The 19,842-nt window shown below is 40.8% G+C and overlaps 1 protein-coding gene and 2 non-coding genes across 3 annotated transcripts; all 3 read right to left on the bottom strand.

The window, feature by feature from the left end:
* Positions 1-1,183: 1,183 nt before the first annotated feature.
* Positions 1,184-18,678, bottom strand: HSPA9 (heat shock protein family A (Hsp70) member 9). Its single transcript, XM_019424317.2, has 17 exons — positions 18,491-18,678; positions 17,125-17,183; positions 16,750-16,837; positions 15,701-15,882; positions 14,393-14,517; positions 13,497-13,570; positions 13,301-13,407; positions 12,490-12,652; positions 11,919-12,011; positions 7,569-7,778; positions 6,032-6,259; positions 5,047-5,151; positions 4,331-4,448; positions 3,613-3,707; positions 3,216-3,308; positions 2,780-2,920; positions 1,184-2,464 (listed from the first exon to the last, which is right to left on the bottom strand). The coding sequence occupies exons 1-17, from the start codon at positions 18,569-18,571 to the stop codon at positions 2,387-2,389; spliced, it is 2,040 nt and encodes a 679-aa protein (XP_019279862.1). The 5' UTR covers positions 18,572-18,678; the 3' UTR covers positions 1,184-2,386.
* LOC128778464 (small nucleolar RNA SNORD63) lies at positions 5,461-5,529 on the bottom strand. The gene has a single exon (XR_008424050.1). It is a non-coding gene; the product is annotated as a small nucleolar RNA SNORD63 (small nucleolar RNA).
* LOC128778463 (small nucleolar RNA SNORD63) lies at positions 7,089-7,163 on the bottom strand. Its single transcript, XR_008424049.1, has one exon. It is a non-coding gene; the product is annotated as a small nucleolar RNA SNORD63 (small nucleolar RNA).
* Positions 18,679-19,842: the final 1,164 nt, after the last annotated feature.

Raw genomic sequence — 19,842 nt, 5'->3', positions numbered from 1 at the left:
ATGCTGTACACAGATGTACAGCAAATGTAGGTCACCCTATAGTTTCTTCTATCTGAAGTTTTCACCCATTTTACCATCCTGATAACTAGAGGACAAAAAAGAAATACAGCCCTTATATGGAGTCAGTTGAAGTGTCTGTGAAACAGTGAAGTGCCTTTGCCTGAATCAGCGTATTTCCAAGGTCTAGGCTGTCTCTTCACTTCTCATATACCATCTTCTCATATACCATCTAGAAGAATTTGCTTTTATCTTTCTTGCTATGTAATCTCTAGGTTATATCTAAAATTAAGCCACATCCATAAATTACTTATTGAAAGTGTCTTCATAATGAAGTGTGTGGAGCACAGCATCTTAGTCTCCCTGGTAATTGATGCATTAATAGACCTAATACATGTGTGGCCTTTCTTTCTACCAGTAATATGTACAGGACTCAAGGAAATCATCAGGTGAATCCAAACAAAGGCTATTCTGTAAATGAAATGGCCAATACTCTTCAAAAATGGCAGTGTCCTAAAAAGATATGGCAAAGTAACTATTCCTAGCTAAAATGAAATGTAACCCCTGACGAATGCCACATGTGATTTTTGATTGCTGACTACTCCGGGAAATCACCAAAATGGCAAAGATGTGATTTTAAGTTGGGAAAACTACTTAGAAGAATCCAACTAGTAAATTATACTAAGTGGTAGAAGTGGATAAGGTGGTTCTGGATGTACTTTGATGGTCATTAAAATTTGACTTTTTTAGATTAGGCAAGAAGCACATTAGGATAATTAAGAAGCACATTTAGGATAATTGGTAAGATCCCTTAGGAAGGGAAACCACAAGTTTCTTTTGGAACCTATCAAGCAGTTGTCACCACAAAAAGGAGACTATTTGCAAAATAAAAAACCTTTTGTCTTTGAAGGTTTGCACCATCAGTTTTACTGGTAGGAATTGAAATACTGCTCTAGGTGTTCAATATACAAGGGGTAGCTGAGGCAGTGTCTTTTCAAGCACTGCTTTAACCTGATGCCAAGGATAAATCTTTAATAAAAAGCCACTAGTTCTTAAGGGGTGCTTTAGAAGTCCTTGAGGGGCTTAGTATCACAATGATTAGGAGACTCCAGAAGCATTCAGTGGGCAAGGGCTGACAAAGGTGCTAAGTATCTTCCAATATGCCATAAAACAATCCTTCACAAAGAATATAATCCCATAAGGTTCCCAAGTATTCGTGTAGCTGAAAACTTGAGCCTAGAATTTATTTTTCAAATGAATCCCCAGAAGTGTTTACATGGGTGTTAAGAACACTTAATTTTCCAGGAATGTAGTGGTTGTATAAACAATCTACATTAGAACATCATATTGACTTAAGTATACACGAATTTCACTTCTAGATAATCACAAAATAAAAGGAGGTATTACACCTGATGAGGTCTAAGCCCATGTTCTTAACTGACATTCCTTTGGGCATGGTAGAGGGCAGTAATCCATGAAAGGAGGGGGGAGTCCGCTGGAAGCCACTGGTTAGGAAATGAATCTTAACACTAATCAGTTCCTGATGTTATCAAACCACTGAAATCCTAGGGCTTACTATTGGACATGCTTCTTGCAACCTGAAAATAGTAGCCCTAGTTTCGATGCTAGACAAAAAGATTGTTGAATGGCTTTAGGTCAGGGAATTGGGAAATACGATTCATGTCCTTTTCCTGAAGCTAAATCTCAGAACCTCACTTCTCATAAATAAGAGATCAAGATGCTTTTCATTTATTTTTAAAAATCCATACTGGATCAAAAAAGCAATCAAGGATACAGGTGCCAGACACAGGCCAGAAGGTAGCTAGAAAAGTATGCCTTAGGAAAGTTAGGGAGCCCTACTACTACCTTTTTTAAAGCTGCACTTAACATCTATTTTCCCATTAATCTACCTTCTCCTGCCCTACCTCCCAACATGGCACAGCTGGCTTGCCTTGCAAGGCCTCAGTTGAAGAATCCCTCATACACATAGGCTGGTTTAGCAGTTTCAACTGACTGGAAGGATCTCATCCCCATATGGTCTGAGAGGGCATTCCAGGTTTATGGGTAAGTACCTTCTTTATTGAGATGGTTTCACCTCTTGAAAATATGGCTACTAAAGCACAAAACAGTGTTTTTATAATGATCAATAAATCATCTTCCCCTCCCTTTACATGCAGTTGAAAATTAACTAGGGACAGAGTACTGTGAACTTTGTATGGTTGGAATTCTCATTAAATGATCATTAGCTAATGGTTGCTGAATTTACATATTAAGGAAATTATATATAGAATACTGCAAAAACACAGTAAAAGACTGAAATTTGCCCATTTCTGCTCAGGAAGTTTCTTCACTCCCAAGCGTCATAATTTGACTCCAAAGTTTATTGGTATTACTGTTTCTCCTCCTTTTGATCTTCCTTTTGTTCCCCAGTGCCAGAACTTCCAGAGCCTTCTCGCTCAGATGCCATCTGTTAAGAAAATATTGGAGAGCAACTCATTTAAAGTGGACAGTTTGCTCTTTGATAAACTAAAAAAGGGGGCATATCCTGCCTATTCTACTCTCCCTCCCTTCTTGTACTCTATTGATGGTTTCTGTGAGTCCCTCCCTTTGACTGCCATCACCACCCCCTCCCAAAGCAGAGTCAAGAAAGCCAGAGTATTTCCAACTCCAATATTCCCAGTTCTATAAACGGCCATGTAGAGTGCCACCAGTGACAGTAATTAACAGCAGTTCTATTAAGATGAAGTTAGGCACAAATTCACTCAACAAAATGTCCTTGTACCTTTTTGTATGCCATTTCGAAGAGCTTCAGTGATGCTTGCTGAAGGGAAGATGCTGCCTGCCTTATGTTTTCTCCCGTTTCACTGTCTTTTCGAGCCAGAAGTTCCCTCATTTTGGAAATCTCTTCTTTTAGCTTGTTGCACTTAAAAACAAAACCAAACTCTTTCTCTGGGTTTCTTATCCCATTTTATGTAGAGTAATACTCAGAAACATTAAAAAACAAATTTCTATCCTTGACAGAACTCCTCTTTAAAAGTGTATCTCAATTTCCTTATTTATCAAATGGCCCCAACTGAAGTCTGTGTGAAAAATGTGAATAAAAAGCCCGAGAAACAAAAACACCACTAGATTCCTATCAAGATTCACACAGAAAAACAAACTTCATTGACACTGGTGACAATGCCTAACTTCTTGAACTATTTTAAGAGAGGACTCACTTCATCAGCAGGCAACTGGTCCTTGAATTCTTCCATTTTTGTTTCTGTGTCATGAATGATTCCTTCAGCCATATTAACTGCTTCAACTCGTTCCTAGGAGAAATTATAAATTTAGTATGAAGACTTCCCAACCAACCAGTTAGAACATACTGATACATAATTACATAATAAAGACAAATTACTGTGGTCTGAAGTAGTCTAGGATGTCTGTAAGTGATTTTATCTTATTGTATAACACAAAAATTTTGATGTGGAAATGAGAGTAAGAAAAGCATTCCACACAAAAGTTAGGAACAAAAAGAGAGCAAGGACAGATTCAAAGACAGACTAGAAAATCAACAATACATGTCCAAACTCCCACTTTCACCTCCCAGTTGCAGAGGCAGAAAATAGTTACCTTCTTTCGTCGGTCTTCCTCAGCATACTTTTCTGCATTTTTAACCATATTTTCAATATCATCTTTGCTTAACCCACCAGAAGACTGGATCACAACTAGAGTGAAATAAAAGCATCTTGTTACTTCCCAGATAAAATTATCTGCCTCTTTCTCTGTATTAAGAAAAAGAACACTCCTGGGGCACCTAATGATTCAGCTGGTTAAGCATCCGACTCTTGATTTCCGATCAGGTCATAATGGAACAATTCATGACCTCGAGCCCCATGTCAGGCTCTGCACATTGGAGCTTGCACTCTCTCAAACTTGAAAAACAACAACAAAACCCCACCAAAACTTAAAAAAAATATTCCTGTTCAGAGTAGCCAATCTTGATGTATGATGATGAAGTATTATGTATATATATTACGAATAAGAGAAATACCGTTGTCCTATAACAAACAGAAGGAAACCAAGGATCTGAAATCCACAAAGACCATTTGTTCTGCCTGCCTACCAAAACTTCAGCAATCCAGAAGCCCAGTGCTTGCCCATTTGTGGTAATAAATACATCTGTTAATGTGAATCTGATGACCAAGGAGAAAAGGGGCAAAAAGGACTCATTGCCTCCCCCAATCCCCCCGAGGCTCGGAGAAAACACATGCACAATCTAGAAGGTCTAGTTCTCAGAGGAACTTCAAGGTCCCTTGTCTCTTAGAGTCTGATAAATAAGAACACTTACTCTGCTGCTCACGTCCTGTGCCCTTATCTTTGGCTGAAACATGTACAATCCCATTGGCATCAATGTCAAATGTAACTTCAATCTGAGGGACTCCACGAGGGGCTGGGGGAATTCCAATCTAAAATAGAGAAATATGCAGCATTAAAAGCTCCTCTCTCAAGAGGTCCGGTGCCCTATTTCCAAACCTATATATACAGTCTCTGGGTAAAGTAACTTGTTCCTGGGAGCAACAAACAATACTTAAAATGTATAAAAACACACATTTATAAATAAGAATAGTAGTTTCATTACTACCTGAAAGAACCAGGGCTTAAGCCAGTGAAGTTGGCTACAGCAAGTAACCATAATGACCGTGTATACCTAAGGGACACGCTGAATGAGAGGAAAACTGTCCATCATTGTTCACTAAGAACCAATAAACAATGCTCACTAGGAGCCAATATCAAATGCCTTAAATTAATAATTGGGGAATTTTTCCTAACTAACATTCTATTTCCCTAGCTCTTATATTTACCAACTTCCTAAGGCATCAGGAACAAGCAAAACTTTCAGGAAAAACTGAAGCCATGGGTATCCAGTTGCAAAATTCATCTGTACACCGAACTAAGGTAACACAGACAAGGTCCCTGTGTTTTAGTTTTGGTAATGTTATTAAGAATTATAATTTAGTCTAAGTTTATAGAAAAAGCAAAGTACTCAGGATTCCTGATACCTACCAAAGTAAACTGTCCAAGAAGTTTGTTGTCTCCAGCCATCTCTCTCTCACCCTGACACACTTTAATCTCCACTTGAGTCTGACCATCAGCAGCTGTAGAAAACACCTAAGAGAGAAAAAAAACTCTGGGTTGGCAGTCTTTTTAGGCTACTCCCCTTAGAAAAGTGCAAGCCAAAGAAAGAAATTCCCATCTCAACACTTAAGAATCCCATGTTCAGAACAAAGGCTTTTGTTTTTGCAGGGGAATAGGATTAGTACAGCCAAAGAGTATACAGTAGCTATTGTTTCAGCTAAGCAAATGCACTAAACAAAGATGCAGCAGCATTAGCAAAGGCGTCCTCAAAAGGAGCTAAAGAAAATGGGATGTTGAAACATGCTCATTTGAGGAAAGAGGTCAGAGACATGACATGTATTTTATGCTCAGTCACAGGAAGTCACCACATAGTTTTCTTCAGAATGATGTATTGGCAATACATCACTGAACAAATAGCAACAGCCATTAGCTATAACAGCTTTTCAGAAAAACAAATTGGGAAAGTCAGTAAACAATTCAGAATCTAAGACTAGCAAGCCATTGTCCAGATAGCCCTGGCTTGGTATCTCAGCATCTCCATCATTCACCCATAAGACAAGCACCCTCCCCTAATCTTCGCCAGGCCATTCTTTTTATTGCCTTTGAGAACAGAAGAAAACAAGGAAATTAGTCCCAAACGATGAAGCTCCTTTTGGAAAGTTATTTTAATACGGTGAAAGACACCACTGATACCTTCCCTAAAATTACTGCTAGCTAACAGGTAAGGAGAACATATTCAGGAACCAACAAAAAAAGAGAACAAAAAGCAAGATTCTTAGCACCCACATTCACCTAGTATGGACTCAAAAACAAAAAGCAAAATGTCCTAGGAAAAACTAAAAAAAGTGGGTATAATCATGTCCCTCACAGAACCTATATTCTCTGTGACAACGGAGGAGTAGGTGACTCTTACCTGGCTTTTCTTGGTTGGAATAGTGGTGTTTCTGTTGATAAGTTTGGTAAAAACACCTCCCAGAGTCTCAATACCCAGAGACAGGGGAGTGACATCCAGGAGCAGCACATCTGTGACATCACCAGCTAACACACCTCCCTGAATGGCAGCTCCAATGGCCACAGCCTCATCAGGATTGACTGCTTTGCTTGGGGCTCGGCCAAAGAGATCTTGTACAGTCTGCTGAACCTAAGCCACCAAGAAAAAAGAACCCGTCACCCACTACCAAGGGCAGCTACCCTTGGGAAGGGTAAAAGAGCACATGTGTCCCAAGACCACAACAAATCTCAGGATAAGCTGCTTCAGATCCAAGAATGTTCACTCACGTTACTATTTCATATTTGAGTTCTTCTTAATGACCTCAGTGTGTCAAATACGGGCAACACTCATATCCTTTACTTGAGCATCAGTCATAGCCCTTTTTAAAAATTTTTTATTTATTTTTAGACAGTTCCACCAGGGTAGAGGAGCAGAGAGAGAATCTCAAGTAGGCTCCATGCTCAGCGTGGAGTATGAGGCGGGGCTCAATCCCACGACACTGGGATCATAACCTGAGCTGTAATCAAGAGTCAGACGCAAAACGGACTGAGCCACCCATGCGCCCCATTTTGTCCTTTTAAATTTGAGAAGGAGCTGCTTAACTTTTGTTACTGGGTTTCCTATACAACATATTAAATTAGAAATACAGGCTGCAAGACATCAAGACTTAGATATAGTTCAATTCCCCTTCTACAGATCAACTAAAAACCACCTTAAAAGAGCAGTGCTAATTCAATAATTCAACATTGTTGCTAATGTGAGGCATGTTCTTCTCTCCAGCTTATTTTACTAATGTTAGAAAAAACTGCTACTTAAACAGCATCTGGGGTAATTTGTTAACATAAAGATATTTTCCTGGTCCAAAGCCTCCATTTTTTTCTCCATGTTTACTCTGTGCAGATTTTCCTAAGCCCATGAACTCCAAAGGAAATTACTATTCTATTCAAGCTATACAGCAAAAATGACACCTTCAACAGGTTGTGCTCAGTCATTAGTTTTCCACACACCTATCTTATCAGAATGATGTGTTGATAAATAATATGCATCATCGCACAAATCTCTGTTGAGGTGATGCAGTTAGAAACCCAAAATATTATGCTGTAAACACATGTATCCAAAACTGCATGTAGAGACTAGATAGTACCAAGGTTTTAAGCTATCTCTGATCTCCAACTTTGAGAAATACTTGGTTTATAAAAATATCCCAAGAATGAAGTTCAGGATCTTCCATGCTACCACCCAAAGACATTTTGCCCTTCCTGATCCTTTTTCTGAAACCCTTTTAAAAAGAGGCCACAAAAGACCTCTAGTGAGGGCATAAATTGCGTTCAAAGATCCCTTCAGGTCACTGTGGCAGAAAGGCCATGTACTCATGTTCCTACACAAATCATCTATCCAGAGAAAACATTATGTGCTTGCCCTCTCTGCTTTCCATGCCAAGGATTCCATGGGTCCATACCTTGGGCATCCTAGTCATGCCACCAACAAGAATCACTTCTCCTATGTCACTCTTGCTGACTTCTGCATCTTGCATGGCTTTTTGACATGGGGCAATTGTCCTCTTGATTAGATCCGTAACAATCCCTTCAAATTGAGCCCGGGTCAGCTTCATATTCAAATGCTTGGGTCCAGAAGCATCCATCGTAAGATATGGCAAATTGATGTCGGTCTGCAAAGGTAGCAGGGAAAGCAATACTGGTGACGTTTCTTTATTACTTCAATTAAAATAAGACCATACCCTCACGAGGAAGACTTTGAAAGCTATAGAGAGAGTAAACCCACTTTGAAGGAACAGCCACAAACACAATGACTCTTTAAGATTCAACTCCTGCTCAGGTCATGATCTCAGAGTTCAGGAGGTCGAGCCCTGCGCCTGGCTCTGTGCCTGGGATTCTCTCACTGCCCCTTGCTCATTTACACTACCCCTCCTTTTCAAAATTAAAAAGATTCAACCTATGATCTTCCCAGAGGCAAAAATTTTAGAATCTGTTATCAACAATGAAGAATGAAATAGTGGGACTGAGTCGGTTAAGTATCTATGACCCTTAACTTTGGCTAAGGTCATGATCTCACAGTTTGTGGGTTCGAGCCCCATGCTGGCCTCTGCACTGACAGTGTGGAGCCTGCTTGAGATTCTCTCTGACCCTCCCTTGCTCACGCTTTCTCTCGCTCTCAAAATAAACTTAAAAATGTACACACACAAAAAGTAAGTCAAAAGCATGCTCTGAACCAAATAACTTGCCTCAAGCCAAGGCTTTCTAAGTTTCAGGAAGATGGTAAGGAAGCTACAGAAATACTAAAGATACCTACACCAGGATTGACTTTACTGCCATCACATTCATGGAAAGCAGCAAACGCTGCTATAGCCATACCATAATAAAGGTATCCTAATAGGGCCTACATTCAGACTATTTAGACTAACCAAACTCCTCACTAAACATGCGGAAACACGTCTCAACGTGGACCCTCAGGAACAAAATTGTACCTCCCCTCCAATTTCATATCAAAGCAAGGCTGAAGCAAGGCTGGCAGGAAACAGACTGAAAGGGAGCAAACCCATTACCATCTCTCATCAGGTAAACTACTTTTGGCATTTAAATGCTTAATAAATAGTGAACGAGTTAACACATCTTTTGTAGGAACAGTGCTACTGAGTATTGCTTTAAAGAACACCATCCATCACTTCTCAGCCTTTTGGCTAAGATCAAGTGTAAAGAACACCACTGACGATTTCCTTCTTTCTTTGCAACATTATTAATAAACTAAATCAAAAACAATTAAATTAGCTAAACTAATGCAATCCAGGGGGTGCCTGGATGGCTCAGTTGGTTAAGCATCTGACTTCAGGTCAGGTCATGGTCTCAGTGTTCCTGAGTTCCAGCCCCACATCGGGTGAGCTAGAGCCCTGCTTCGGGATTCTCTCTCTCTCTCTGCCCCTCACTCACTTGTGCTTTCTCAAAACAAAAAAAAACAACCAAGCAAACTTTAAACCAATGAAATCCAACAGAACTTTCTGTGGCAATGGAAATGTTCTGTATTTGTGCTGTTCAATTTAGCAGCCACTAGCCACGTATGGCTCAGCATTTGAAATACAGGCAATACAACTGAGGAATGCAATTTTAAATTTTTATTTAATTGTAAAAGCCCACACACGGACATTGTATCAATGCAATTCTATATGCTGTATGGTAATGACAATCTGAACAATTCCAGACTCTCAATCCTCAAAACCCAGTTTGTCACTAAGCTTTGTCGCTTCTCAAATTCAACACTACCTCCATTTCACTCCAGTCCAAGTCCTTCCTCTCACCACCACCTGACCATGTGCTACAGCCTCCCAATGTTCTCCCACTTCCACTCAGGCTACCTCTGCTACAGGACCCCTCCTGACCCCAAACAAATTTCCACTCCACCTCTGCCAGAGCACTTTTCACAAACCCATATCTGGCCATGTTACTGCCCTTAATTTAGGTTTTCACTAGGGTGTCTGGGTGGCTCAGTAGGCGGATCATACGACTCTTGATCTTGGGGTTGTGGGTTTGAGCCCCACGTTGGATGTAGGCACTACTTAAAAAAAGAAAAAAAAAAAAGTTTTCACTGGTTTATATTCCCTCTTCTCAGAATAGACCCAGATCCCAAATCTATCAAGCCTCTACCCTCAGGTTCTGCAGTTACCCTGCCTATCTGCTCTTCGAACACACTAGCCTTTTCTCAGAGCCTCATACTTACTTGTCCTAGTATCTTTTCCTGATCAACTCATCTCACCGAGCACTCCTTGTGAGGTCAAACACCTCTGTCAGCTTTCTCTTACAATTAGAAACCAAACTTTGTTTTTTTACCACATTAGTAACTTACTATAGAATACTATTTATAACATGTCCTAAACACGTTTCAATTTAGTAATCCTCACAAATCAAAGAGAGAAACTGGCACTATTATTCTCATTTTGTAGGTAAGAAAACAGAAATGTTAAATAATTTACCTAAGGCCACAGATAGTAAGTGATGAAATAGGACTTGAATCCCAGCAGTCTGCCTAGGGAGCCACTCTTAACCTATCACATTACTTCTGGTTTGACTGTTGTTAATCTCACGTCCTAATTAATACCTATCTCTCCACACCACACTGTAAACCCACAGAGGTAATGCTTCTAGGAATTTATTCTGGAGATTTACAATTACACATGCACAAATATTAACATACAAGAATGCTGAACAAACTTTGTTGTAATATCAAAATGCTGGAAAACAATCCAAACTCTACCAGTAAGATACAGTCACAGTAAAAACCAACGTCACCCTCCACAAATTGTCAACTCCTGGGACGAATTTTAAGCTATCTTCTGGCATCCCATAGTTTAATTCTAATCCTAACCACTGTATGTTGCAAAGTTCTGCCACTCTGTATGACAGCAGGGATAAAGTAACACCATTAACACCATGGATAACTCTTGTATAACTCATCATAGCTACTTTAAAAAACATTTCTTTAAGGTGCACTTGAGTGGCTCAGTCAGTTGTGTCCAAGTGTTGATTTTGGCTCAGGTCATGATCTTGTGGTTCTTGAGTATGAGCCTTTTATCGGGCTCTGCTCTGAAAGAAGCCTGCTTGGGATTCTCTCTCTGCCCCTCCCCTGCTTGCACTCTCTCAAAACAAATTGAAAGAAAAAAAAATTTTTTTAACGTAAAAAAAAAAAAAAAAAAAAAAAAAAAAAAAAATCCAGGTTCAAAAGAAAAAAACCCAAAAAACAAAAACCAAGTTTTTCCACATTGGATCACTCAGTACGGGTGATCAAATCATCAACTCAAGGAGTGACATGCTCCGCTTTCCTGCTGCCACTTGAGAAACCAGAAACAAATTTGCCTTTCAACTACCATGTTCATATAGTTCTATTATTAATGCCTAAGGCAAAGTGAAGCTTCACCTCTCAGAACTGGAGCAACACAGCCTAACACTTAAACAGATGCTGAGCAACTCTAATGCTAACAGAAATAAATGTGCCCAAGTGTATATACCCCAGCCTTCAGCCAGGTTTCATAGCTCACTTTCTGGATTGCTGATCCAAATAATTAAATGAGACAATTAGAGACTCACACAAAGACATGTCTTAAGTGAAGACATTAGCAATTATGAGAGAAACCTATTATTTCTAGGCTAGTGATTCCCATTTTGCACACTACTAAATCTAGATTTTAAAATCAGAATCTTGGGGTGCCTGGGTGGCTCAGGTGGTTAAGCATCCGACTTCAGCTCAGGTAATTATCTCACAGTACGTGAATTCAAGCCCTACATCAGGCTCTGCGCTGACAGCTTGGAGCCTGGAGCCTGCTTCAGATTCTGTGTCTCCCTCTTTCTCTCTTTGCTCCTCCCATGCTTGTGTTCTGTGTTTCTCTCTCAAAAATCAATAAATGTAAAAAAAAATTTTTTTTTAAATCAGTATCTTTAGGGGTACATGGGTAGTTCAGTAGGTTGAGTGTCCCACTTAGACTTAGGTTGTATCTCATGGCTCATGGGTTCAAGCCCTGCATCTCATGATGTTGAGATCGATCCCATGTCGAGCTCTGCACTGAGTGTGGAGCCTGCATGGGATTCTCTCTCCTCCCCTCCTGTGCTTGTGTACTAAGAATAAACTTCTAAGAAAAACCAAAACCAAAACCAAACAAAAATACACTGTTCCTTTGTTCATGGACAGGCTTTTACTGCCACCTATAAAACTATAAAAGATTAGATAGAAATTGCACCAAGAATATGCTATTCAAATAAACTAAGGCTGGAAACATTAAGACTGTTGGGACTCATCCACATCCCACCTGCACAGATGAGGAGAGTTCACACTTAGCCTTCTCAGCAGCTTCCCGAACCCTCTGAAGTGCCATGTTGTCTTTGGTCAAATCAACCCCCGTCTACAAAATGAAAACACGTAATACTAACGTTAATGAGGTGACGAATACTATTTAGACTACAACGATAAGGTATGATAACTTAAAGTAAAGCCCTGTCTTTATAAACAAACATGAATCACTCACTGCCCTTAAAAGTCTGTAGGAAAAAGAAATCTTATTCTTCAAATTGTGTCTGGAGCCAGAGGGCTGATCTAATCTTAGTTCTTTCGAGCCATTGGGTTCTGGATCCAAATAGGAGTGCCCAGAATTCCTCTTCCAATATTATACAGAGTACCATACCCTCTTCAACCTGTTGTGGATTCCCAAGCTAAAGCTACAACAACCAGAATGGTTCAGTCTACCTGTGAAACTGAAATGCAATTCTTTCAGTGCTGTTCCATGTTCTATTAAGGGCAAAAAGTCATAAAGCAAATAGTCATCTAAATAAAGAAATTCTCACCATCCCAATGTCTACATATGAACTATACTGGTAACCAACCTCTCTCTTGAACTCCCTCACAATGTGTCGCAGCAAGGCCTGGTCAAAGTCTTCACCACCTAAGAACGTGTCTCCATTGGTAGACTTCACCTCAAACACTCCTTTCTGAATTTCCAGGATAGAAATATCAAAAGTTCCACCACCTAAATCATATACAGCAATTCTAGAAAGACAAAAGAGGTGGTCTTAAGGGAGAACACCTATCACTAGGGTATAAATTTTAACAACCAAAGGAACATAAACCTGATTATTTTCCCTGTACTATAGTTAATTATAAAATTGGATAACTGCCTAAGTGACAGGTATATGAACATGTGGCACGAATAGCTAACTGTAAAATATAGAGCTGAAATACATTTTAAAACTGGGGTGCCTGGGTGGCTCGGTTAAGCGTCCGACTTTGGCTCAAGTCATGATCTCAGGGTCTGTGAGTTCAAGCCCCGCGATGGACTCTGTGCTGACAGCTCAGAGCCTGGAGCCTGCTTCAGATTTTGTGTCTCCCTCTCTCTGTTCCTTCCCCGCTCCTGCGTGCTCTCAAAAAACATAAACATTAAAAAAATAAAGCAAAATTGACGATATTCAATCACTTTTTCCTTAAAGTAGGCTCCATGCCCAGTGTTGGGCTTAAACTCACACCCCCAAGATCAAGAGTCGCATGCCCAACCAAATGGTCCAGCCAGACATTCCCAAAACCATACTTTTGAACAAATACTTGCCAATATGCATGCTAAGGGGGGAAAAATGATCACAGCCCAGTACTTCCATAGGTGAAGTCCCACAAACCTGGGTGGAGTTTACTGCACAAACTTACATTTTATCTTCTGATTTGTCTAGACCATAAGCCAGAGCAGCAGCTGTAGGTTCATTAATTACCCGAAGCACGTTTAGTCCAGATATCTGGCCAGCATCTTTAGTGGCCTAAAAAAAAAGAAAAAAGCATTTTCCACCTTGTGTCCTAAATATCATCAATACAGTCTTGATATTTTCAGAATGTCAAATGAACTCACCTGTCTCTGGGAGTCATTGAAATAAGCTGGAACTGTGATCACAGCATTTTTTGCTGTATGCCCCAAGTAATTTTCTAGAAAAGAATAAAAAAATGAAATACATTCATGACATTCTGTCCTATGAAACAGGTAAAAGAATTACTAATGTAGGGGTGCCTGGGTGGTTTAGTCGGCTGAGCGTCCAACTTCGGCTCAGGTCATGATCTCGCGGTTCATGAGTTCGAGCCCCGTTGTCAGGCTCTGTGCTGACAGCTCAGAGCTTGGAGCCTGTTTCGGATTCTTTGTCTCCCTCTCTCTCTGCCCCTCCCCTGCTCACGCTCTGTCTCTCCTTCTCTCTCAAAAATAAATAAACATAAAAAAACAATTGAAAATAATAATAAACAAAAGAATTACTAATGGAGCCTAACAACCTGGGTCGTCATCCTGGAGCCACAGACAGCGCTCATCAGTTTTTTTCTGCATGTGACCTAACACAGAGAAACCCTGTAGGAAAATGCTCCAATTAAATCAATGGTTGAAAACCCAAGATCTCACCCAGTGAGATCTTCACCCAGTGAAGGTTCAGCAGCTATAACGACCTATTCTTAGACTTAAAATAGCCACGAATTTCTCCAAATACGAAGTTTTACCAAGAGAGCCAAAAGGTTAATATGTAGTCTTTCAGCTTTCAATACAGAACACCACTCCTCTATATTGGAGAAGATAAATAAGCCCTGTTAGGAAAACTTTGAGGACAAATTCAGTATGTAGGGAAAATGTGAAGAGTAACAAAATTTTGCCAATTCTAGGTTTTCTGCATAATATTCACCCCAGACTCACACAAGGGACACTGGAGTATATAAGTTAGGAACCATCCAGTTCTTCAAACTTGACAGATAGGAACCAAACCTTCTCACCTGCAGTCTCTTTCATTTTCATCAACACAAATGCTCCAATCTGACTTGGAGAATAGAGTTTTCCATGAGCTTCGACCCAGGCATCTCCATTGGAGGCACGGACAATTTTAAAGGGCACATTTTTACTGAAAGACACAAAAATTTTATTTGATAAAAATGTGCCAGTGCAACCTACCATGACAAGGCTACCATATATCATGAATGTCCATCTTTCATCCCAAGAGATCCATGGCCAAAAAATGACGACTTAAGAAATCCATTTAATGAAAACGTTTAGAAAGCAATCATTAACATCTAAAAACATCCTGGTTACACCTGAAGATTCTTTCCACCAAACTAAAGATTTGTGCCCCTGCTTTGGAAATTTTTTAAGAGTTACCAATGACCCAGCAAGTCCATTACTAAGAATCTACCAAGAAAAAAAGAAATGAAAACACATCCTTACAAAAACCTGTACATGAATTTATAACAGTATTCTTTAAGTTTATTTATTCTTTTCAGTAATCTCCACACCCAAGATAGAGCTTGAACCCACAATCCCAAGATCAAGAGTTGCATGCTCTTCTGAGTCAGCTGGGTACCCCTATGGTAGTATTCTTAATAGCCCTCAAATGCTCATTAACTGACAAACAAAATGCTGTATACAACTGACCCTTAACAGAGGTTCTAACTCCACCAGTCCACTTATATGTGGATATTTTTGAATCTATATAAAGTATTATAAACATATTTCCTCTTCCTTATGATTTTTCTCTAATGTACTTTGTTGTAATATGATATATAACATACACAACACACAAAATGAGTGTTAATTAACTCCTTATGTCATCAGTAAGGCTCTGGTCAACAGCAGGCTTTTAGTCGCTAAGTTTCTGGGAAGTCAGAAGTTATACACAGATGTTCAACTGTATAAAAGGTTGGCACCACTATCTCCTGTGTTGTTCAAGGATCAACTGTATGTTCATACAAGTTGTTGGCCATGAAAAGGAATAAAGCAGGGATAGGTGTTTTAGCACGGAAAGACTCTGAAAACAGCTGATTCGCACATGATGTGGCCTTATGAATTTAACACCAATTTACATGGTCCAAAAATGACTAGCCAAATCTTCGTGTCACATCAATACATGGAAAAGACCTAATATGTGAAGGCAAAAGCTAATGTTTTTGAAGGAGGTATCCTTTCAGTAGGGCAGGACATGCCTCTAGGGACAATATGTACAATTACTAAGGTCAGATGCTCCAAGGATTTTGCTGAAACCATTCCTATGTGTGGCCTCTGGAAATAACTATGCTTTTCCTATTACTTACATGTCTTTCTGTACTTCAGGGTCATCATATCGCCGGCCAATGAGACGCTTGGTGGCATAGAATGTGTTGTTTGGGTTGGTGACAGCCTGTCGCTTGGCTGGCATGCCAACAAGTCGCTCACCATCTGCTGTAAAGGCCACAACTGAAGGGGTGGTTCTGGCACCTTCAGCATTCTCTAGCACCTAAAACTCCCAAAGTAAGACAAAGAATGAGGTTCTAGTCACCACTTTTTTTTTTATCAATCATTTAAAGACACAAAACTGCTGCCAAATCACAAAACAAACGTTCAAGTACAGCACTAATAACCATGCTTTTCTGCTCTGTGAATGCTGATATAGCAAGTACCTACTACTGGAGACAGATGTAGATGTTTAAAGTATTTTTAGTCCTTCACTTTGAAACAAGTTACAACTAAAAACAAAAAAATGGAAAGATAATATAAATCACACCTTTCCTACTAAGATATTGAAACCAGATCATCCTTCTTTCCATATGGGGGAATTAAATCTACTTCTAAATTTTTTTGTGCTGGTTACAAGTTTCATGCATAGGTAAAAGAAACTGCCAAGAAACCATTCAGAAATCCCAACTCTAAATCTTGAGAAGAACCCAGTGGGAATAAACTGTTTTGTGAACTAAGGAGGTCCTTCAGGGGAACAACCTCTACCATAGCAAGAGCTTCTAAGATGCAGCCTATGTGTTATGTGGAGCTTCACTTGCTTCTAGACTCTTCCTGTACCTCTAACCATGGTTCAACTGACTTACAGAAATGTAGGACTCTGATTACAGAAATAATCAACAACGCAAGTCATACCAATTGGTACTAATAGTAACTTAATAGTCTTTATACTAGGACACATTTAAATCCTAATAAGTCAAATCCATTCACTTTACAGCACATTGCAATTAAGCATAAAAGTTCACCTCAAAACAATCTTAAGAACTTAAATGCAGCTTTTAAAATACCCCTTATCTAAGCCACAGGGCCGAGAAAGCCAGATAGACTACTGACTACTAATATACGATCCAGAACTTCCAATAGTGCTCACCTTTGCTTGTTTACCTTCCATAACTGCCACACAAGAGTTGGTAGTGCCCAAATCAATACCAACAACTGCTCCCTTGATTGCTTCTGATCTGCAACACATATAAAATAATGCTATGGTTATTTTTACCATAATAGTGGTTTCCAGAATGGTTGCAAAAATAAATAATACTTGATATTGTGGGAATAATGGCATACTACAGAATCGTTCCAATTTTAGTGTATGTACTGCCGAAGCAAGCACGGCACACTACAGAATCTATAAATTAAAGCAGAAACATCACTTTTTTCTCAGTGTAAGAGTTAGTCACAAATTTAGAGACCATCACTGTAGGGTTTAACATTTATTATCTCTTACAGAAAATAAAGTTAGACTTACGCATAGTCCCGCCTTGAAACAATTCTAAAAGCCTCATGACTAAGGCCATTCCAGCCATCCTAAAAAAAAAAAAAAAAAAAAAAAAAAATCAACCAACATTAAAACCAGAGCCTGTTCCCATTATTCTTCTGAAGAATATGAAGTTTCATTCTGGTAACGGTATATGTAAAACAAGATCTTACGTATAAGAGATACTGTGCCACTTAAACACCAAACAAATTTAATCAAGTATGAAATTTCTAAAGGACCCAGGAGAAAAAAGTACACATAAAATTGTCTTGAATTACATTGTAACAGGGTTCCTCAACCTTGGCCCTATGGATTTCTGAACCAAATCTGTTGTGGGGCACTGTTCTGTTTACTGTAGGACTTTTAGCAGCGTCCTGTGTCTCTCCTGCTAGAAGCCAGGAGGTTCCCCAAGGTGTAACAAATTATCTCCAGATATTACCAAATATACCCTCAGGAGGCAAAACTGTTCCTGGTTGAGAATCACCAGTACAAAACACTATTCAGATATTTCTTAATTTCACTGTCAGCAGCAGTGTACAGGTACCAAAGCCCCACGTAGGTATGTATTGTAGCTCCAGATTTAAATCATTCAGAAACATTTCCAGAGTTTGCCAAGCAAATGATTTAAGGGGACTAGGACTGGCAATCTTGGACAGTCAGTTTAGAGAAAAAAATTCAGAAGTTGCCTCCAACCAGGATCAAATCTAATCTCAGGATACTTCCAAGTCTTCTTTTTAACCCCATGCTGAGTGCAGAGACACAGTTCCCGCTCTCCAAAGATATGTTTGGATAATGAGCAACCACTCCATTGTTGGTACGTGGAAATAACAAATAGTACAACCAACCGTACACCAAAGACTCTTAGAGAACTACATACAAATGTTCCTAAGCAAGAAAATCTGCACCTAACTTCTGATTTACTGAAATGGCTTTTCATCCTCCTTTTCATGATTACGGGGTCCTTGCACACGCTGTATTTTAGAGGAGGCGAACACTCGTCCTTCGACTTGTATATGTAAGTAATGGCTAAAATATCGGTTCCCTCCCAACTAAAATTGCGTCCCTCGCCCCCAAGGCCAAACCCGTCCAATCAGCAAGTGAACGGGCCGTCAGGACCACTACCCGTTACTTCCTAGAATAAAACTATTCTCTCGCAAGAGGTGTGACTCAGCAGAGCCCGAGACATGGAAGGAGAAAACCCTGAGTTAGGCCCTGAATCCGTAACAGAGATTACTCAAGGCCAGTTACCTTCTCCCCATCCTGATCTCTGCTGCACAATTCTGTCCCCGAACGGCTAGGCCTGCCGTAGCAGGTCAAGGCCGTGAGCCCCCCCGGAGGAGGCCCAGCAGTCCCTCACCTTGTGGCGGGCGGCTGTGGGGCCCCGGGAGACCGCGGCGCCGACGAGACGAGCTGCTGCGGCCCGGCTGGCACTTATCATGGCGGCTAGATGGTGGAAGTACGAAGCAGCAAATGCGCTCGGACGGCCGGAGCAGCGCGGCGCAGTAGTGGTAGCGCTTCTGGAAACCTCCAACCACGTGGGGTGGGGGGGGTGGGGGCTAGTTGCTGACGCCTGGAGGACCACTCTTCCGCTGAAGCGTCGCCCGGGTTGCCTGACCAGAGAGTATGGGACCCCTACTCCCTGAGTTAGAGCACATGGCTAATACGCATCGCAGCATGATGGCTGGAAAAAGTATGACCTTTCGTTCCGGCTGCAGCAGGTCTGGGCTCAGTAAGTGGCGAGAGGGCTAGGAGAGGTTTAAAGGCAGCACTTTGGGCAGCCCCGGTCCTCGAAAACAGGAAAGACTCAAGGTCACACGGATAAATTGCGAACCGATTACAGAGGCCTTGCGTCAGTTGCGTGAGAGGAGGAGCCTGCTGCGCCTGCGCAGCTAGCATCCTGCCGCACGCCTAAGGCGCATGTGCGCAAGGCGTGGTGGAAACCGAGGTACTACAGCACTCATTGGATGCTTCAGCGCACGTGAGTTCGGCTCAGCTTGTATCCCGGGGCGAGCGCGGGCGCGTGCAGCATCCGCTAGGGTGGTCGTTTCCCGCACTCTAATTTTTTGAGTAACGGCGCCATCTTATCCTGGGCGTTTGTTCATTGAAAATCTGTGGCTCAGAGCAGATTTGTTGGTCTGCTCCGTCTGTTGTTCGTCTTTTGGTTACCTGTTGGCCGTCATTTGAACTACACCTGGATGTGCAGATCTCAAATTTATGCCGTTTACCACGGGGATCTCTGGTTTTGAGCTACTAACGCAGCCTTTCGTTCAGAGAATTGGGTTGAATTGAGCTAATTATCGTTCAGACCCTCAAAATAAAAAAATACTTGACCTTAGGTTCTTTGCCTGCGCCCCCGTCCCGCCCTCCCCTCGCCGCCTCTGCTGTGCTAGGCCTCACTGAAGCTCCTCAATCCCGTCTCAAACCTGCTGGTTTCCAGGAACAGAAACTGTGGGCTCTGTAACGAGATGTCAGTGGCCACTGCACCGTGATCAGTTTCAGTTTTGCAAAGAGGTAGGAGTCTCTGATGAAACAAACAGGTACTGGAGTGCCTACCATGTGTCAAGCACTGTTTTAAGTGGTGGAAATATAGTGAAAGCAAAACGTGAATTCACTAATGAGTTGACAGTGTCCTTGATTTTGAAGATGAAGCAACTTGGCTTTTAAGTCCTATTTCGAAGGAGGTGCTTTCCTCTTAGGCTATCACAGTTG

This window comes from Panthera pardus, unplaced genomic scaffold (assembly GCF_024362965.1).
Source record: "Panthera pardus isolate Hobbes unplaced genomic scaffold, ASM2436296v1 HiC_scaffold_2, whole genome shotgun sequence".
Lineage (NCBI taxonomy): Eukaryota > Metazoa > Chordata > Mammalia > Carnivora > Felidae > Panthera > Panthera pardus.
Note: the sequence above shows the minus strand (reverse complement) of the source record. Positions and strands in the feature narration are given on the sequence as shown.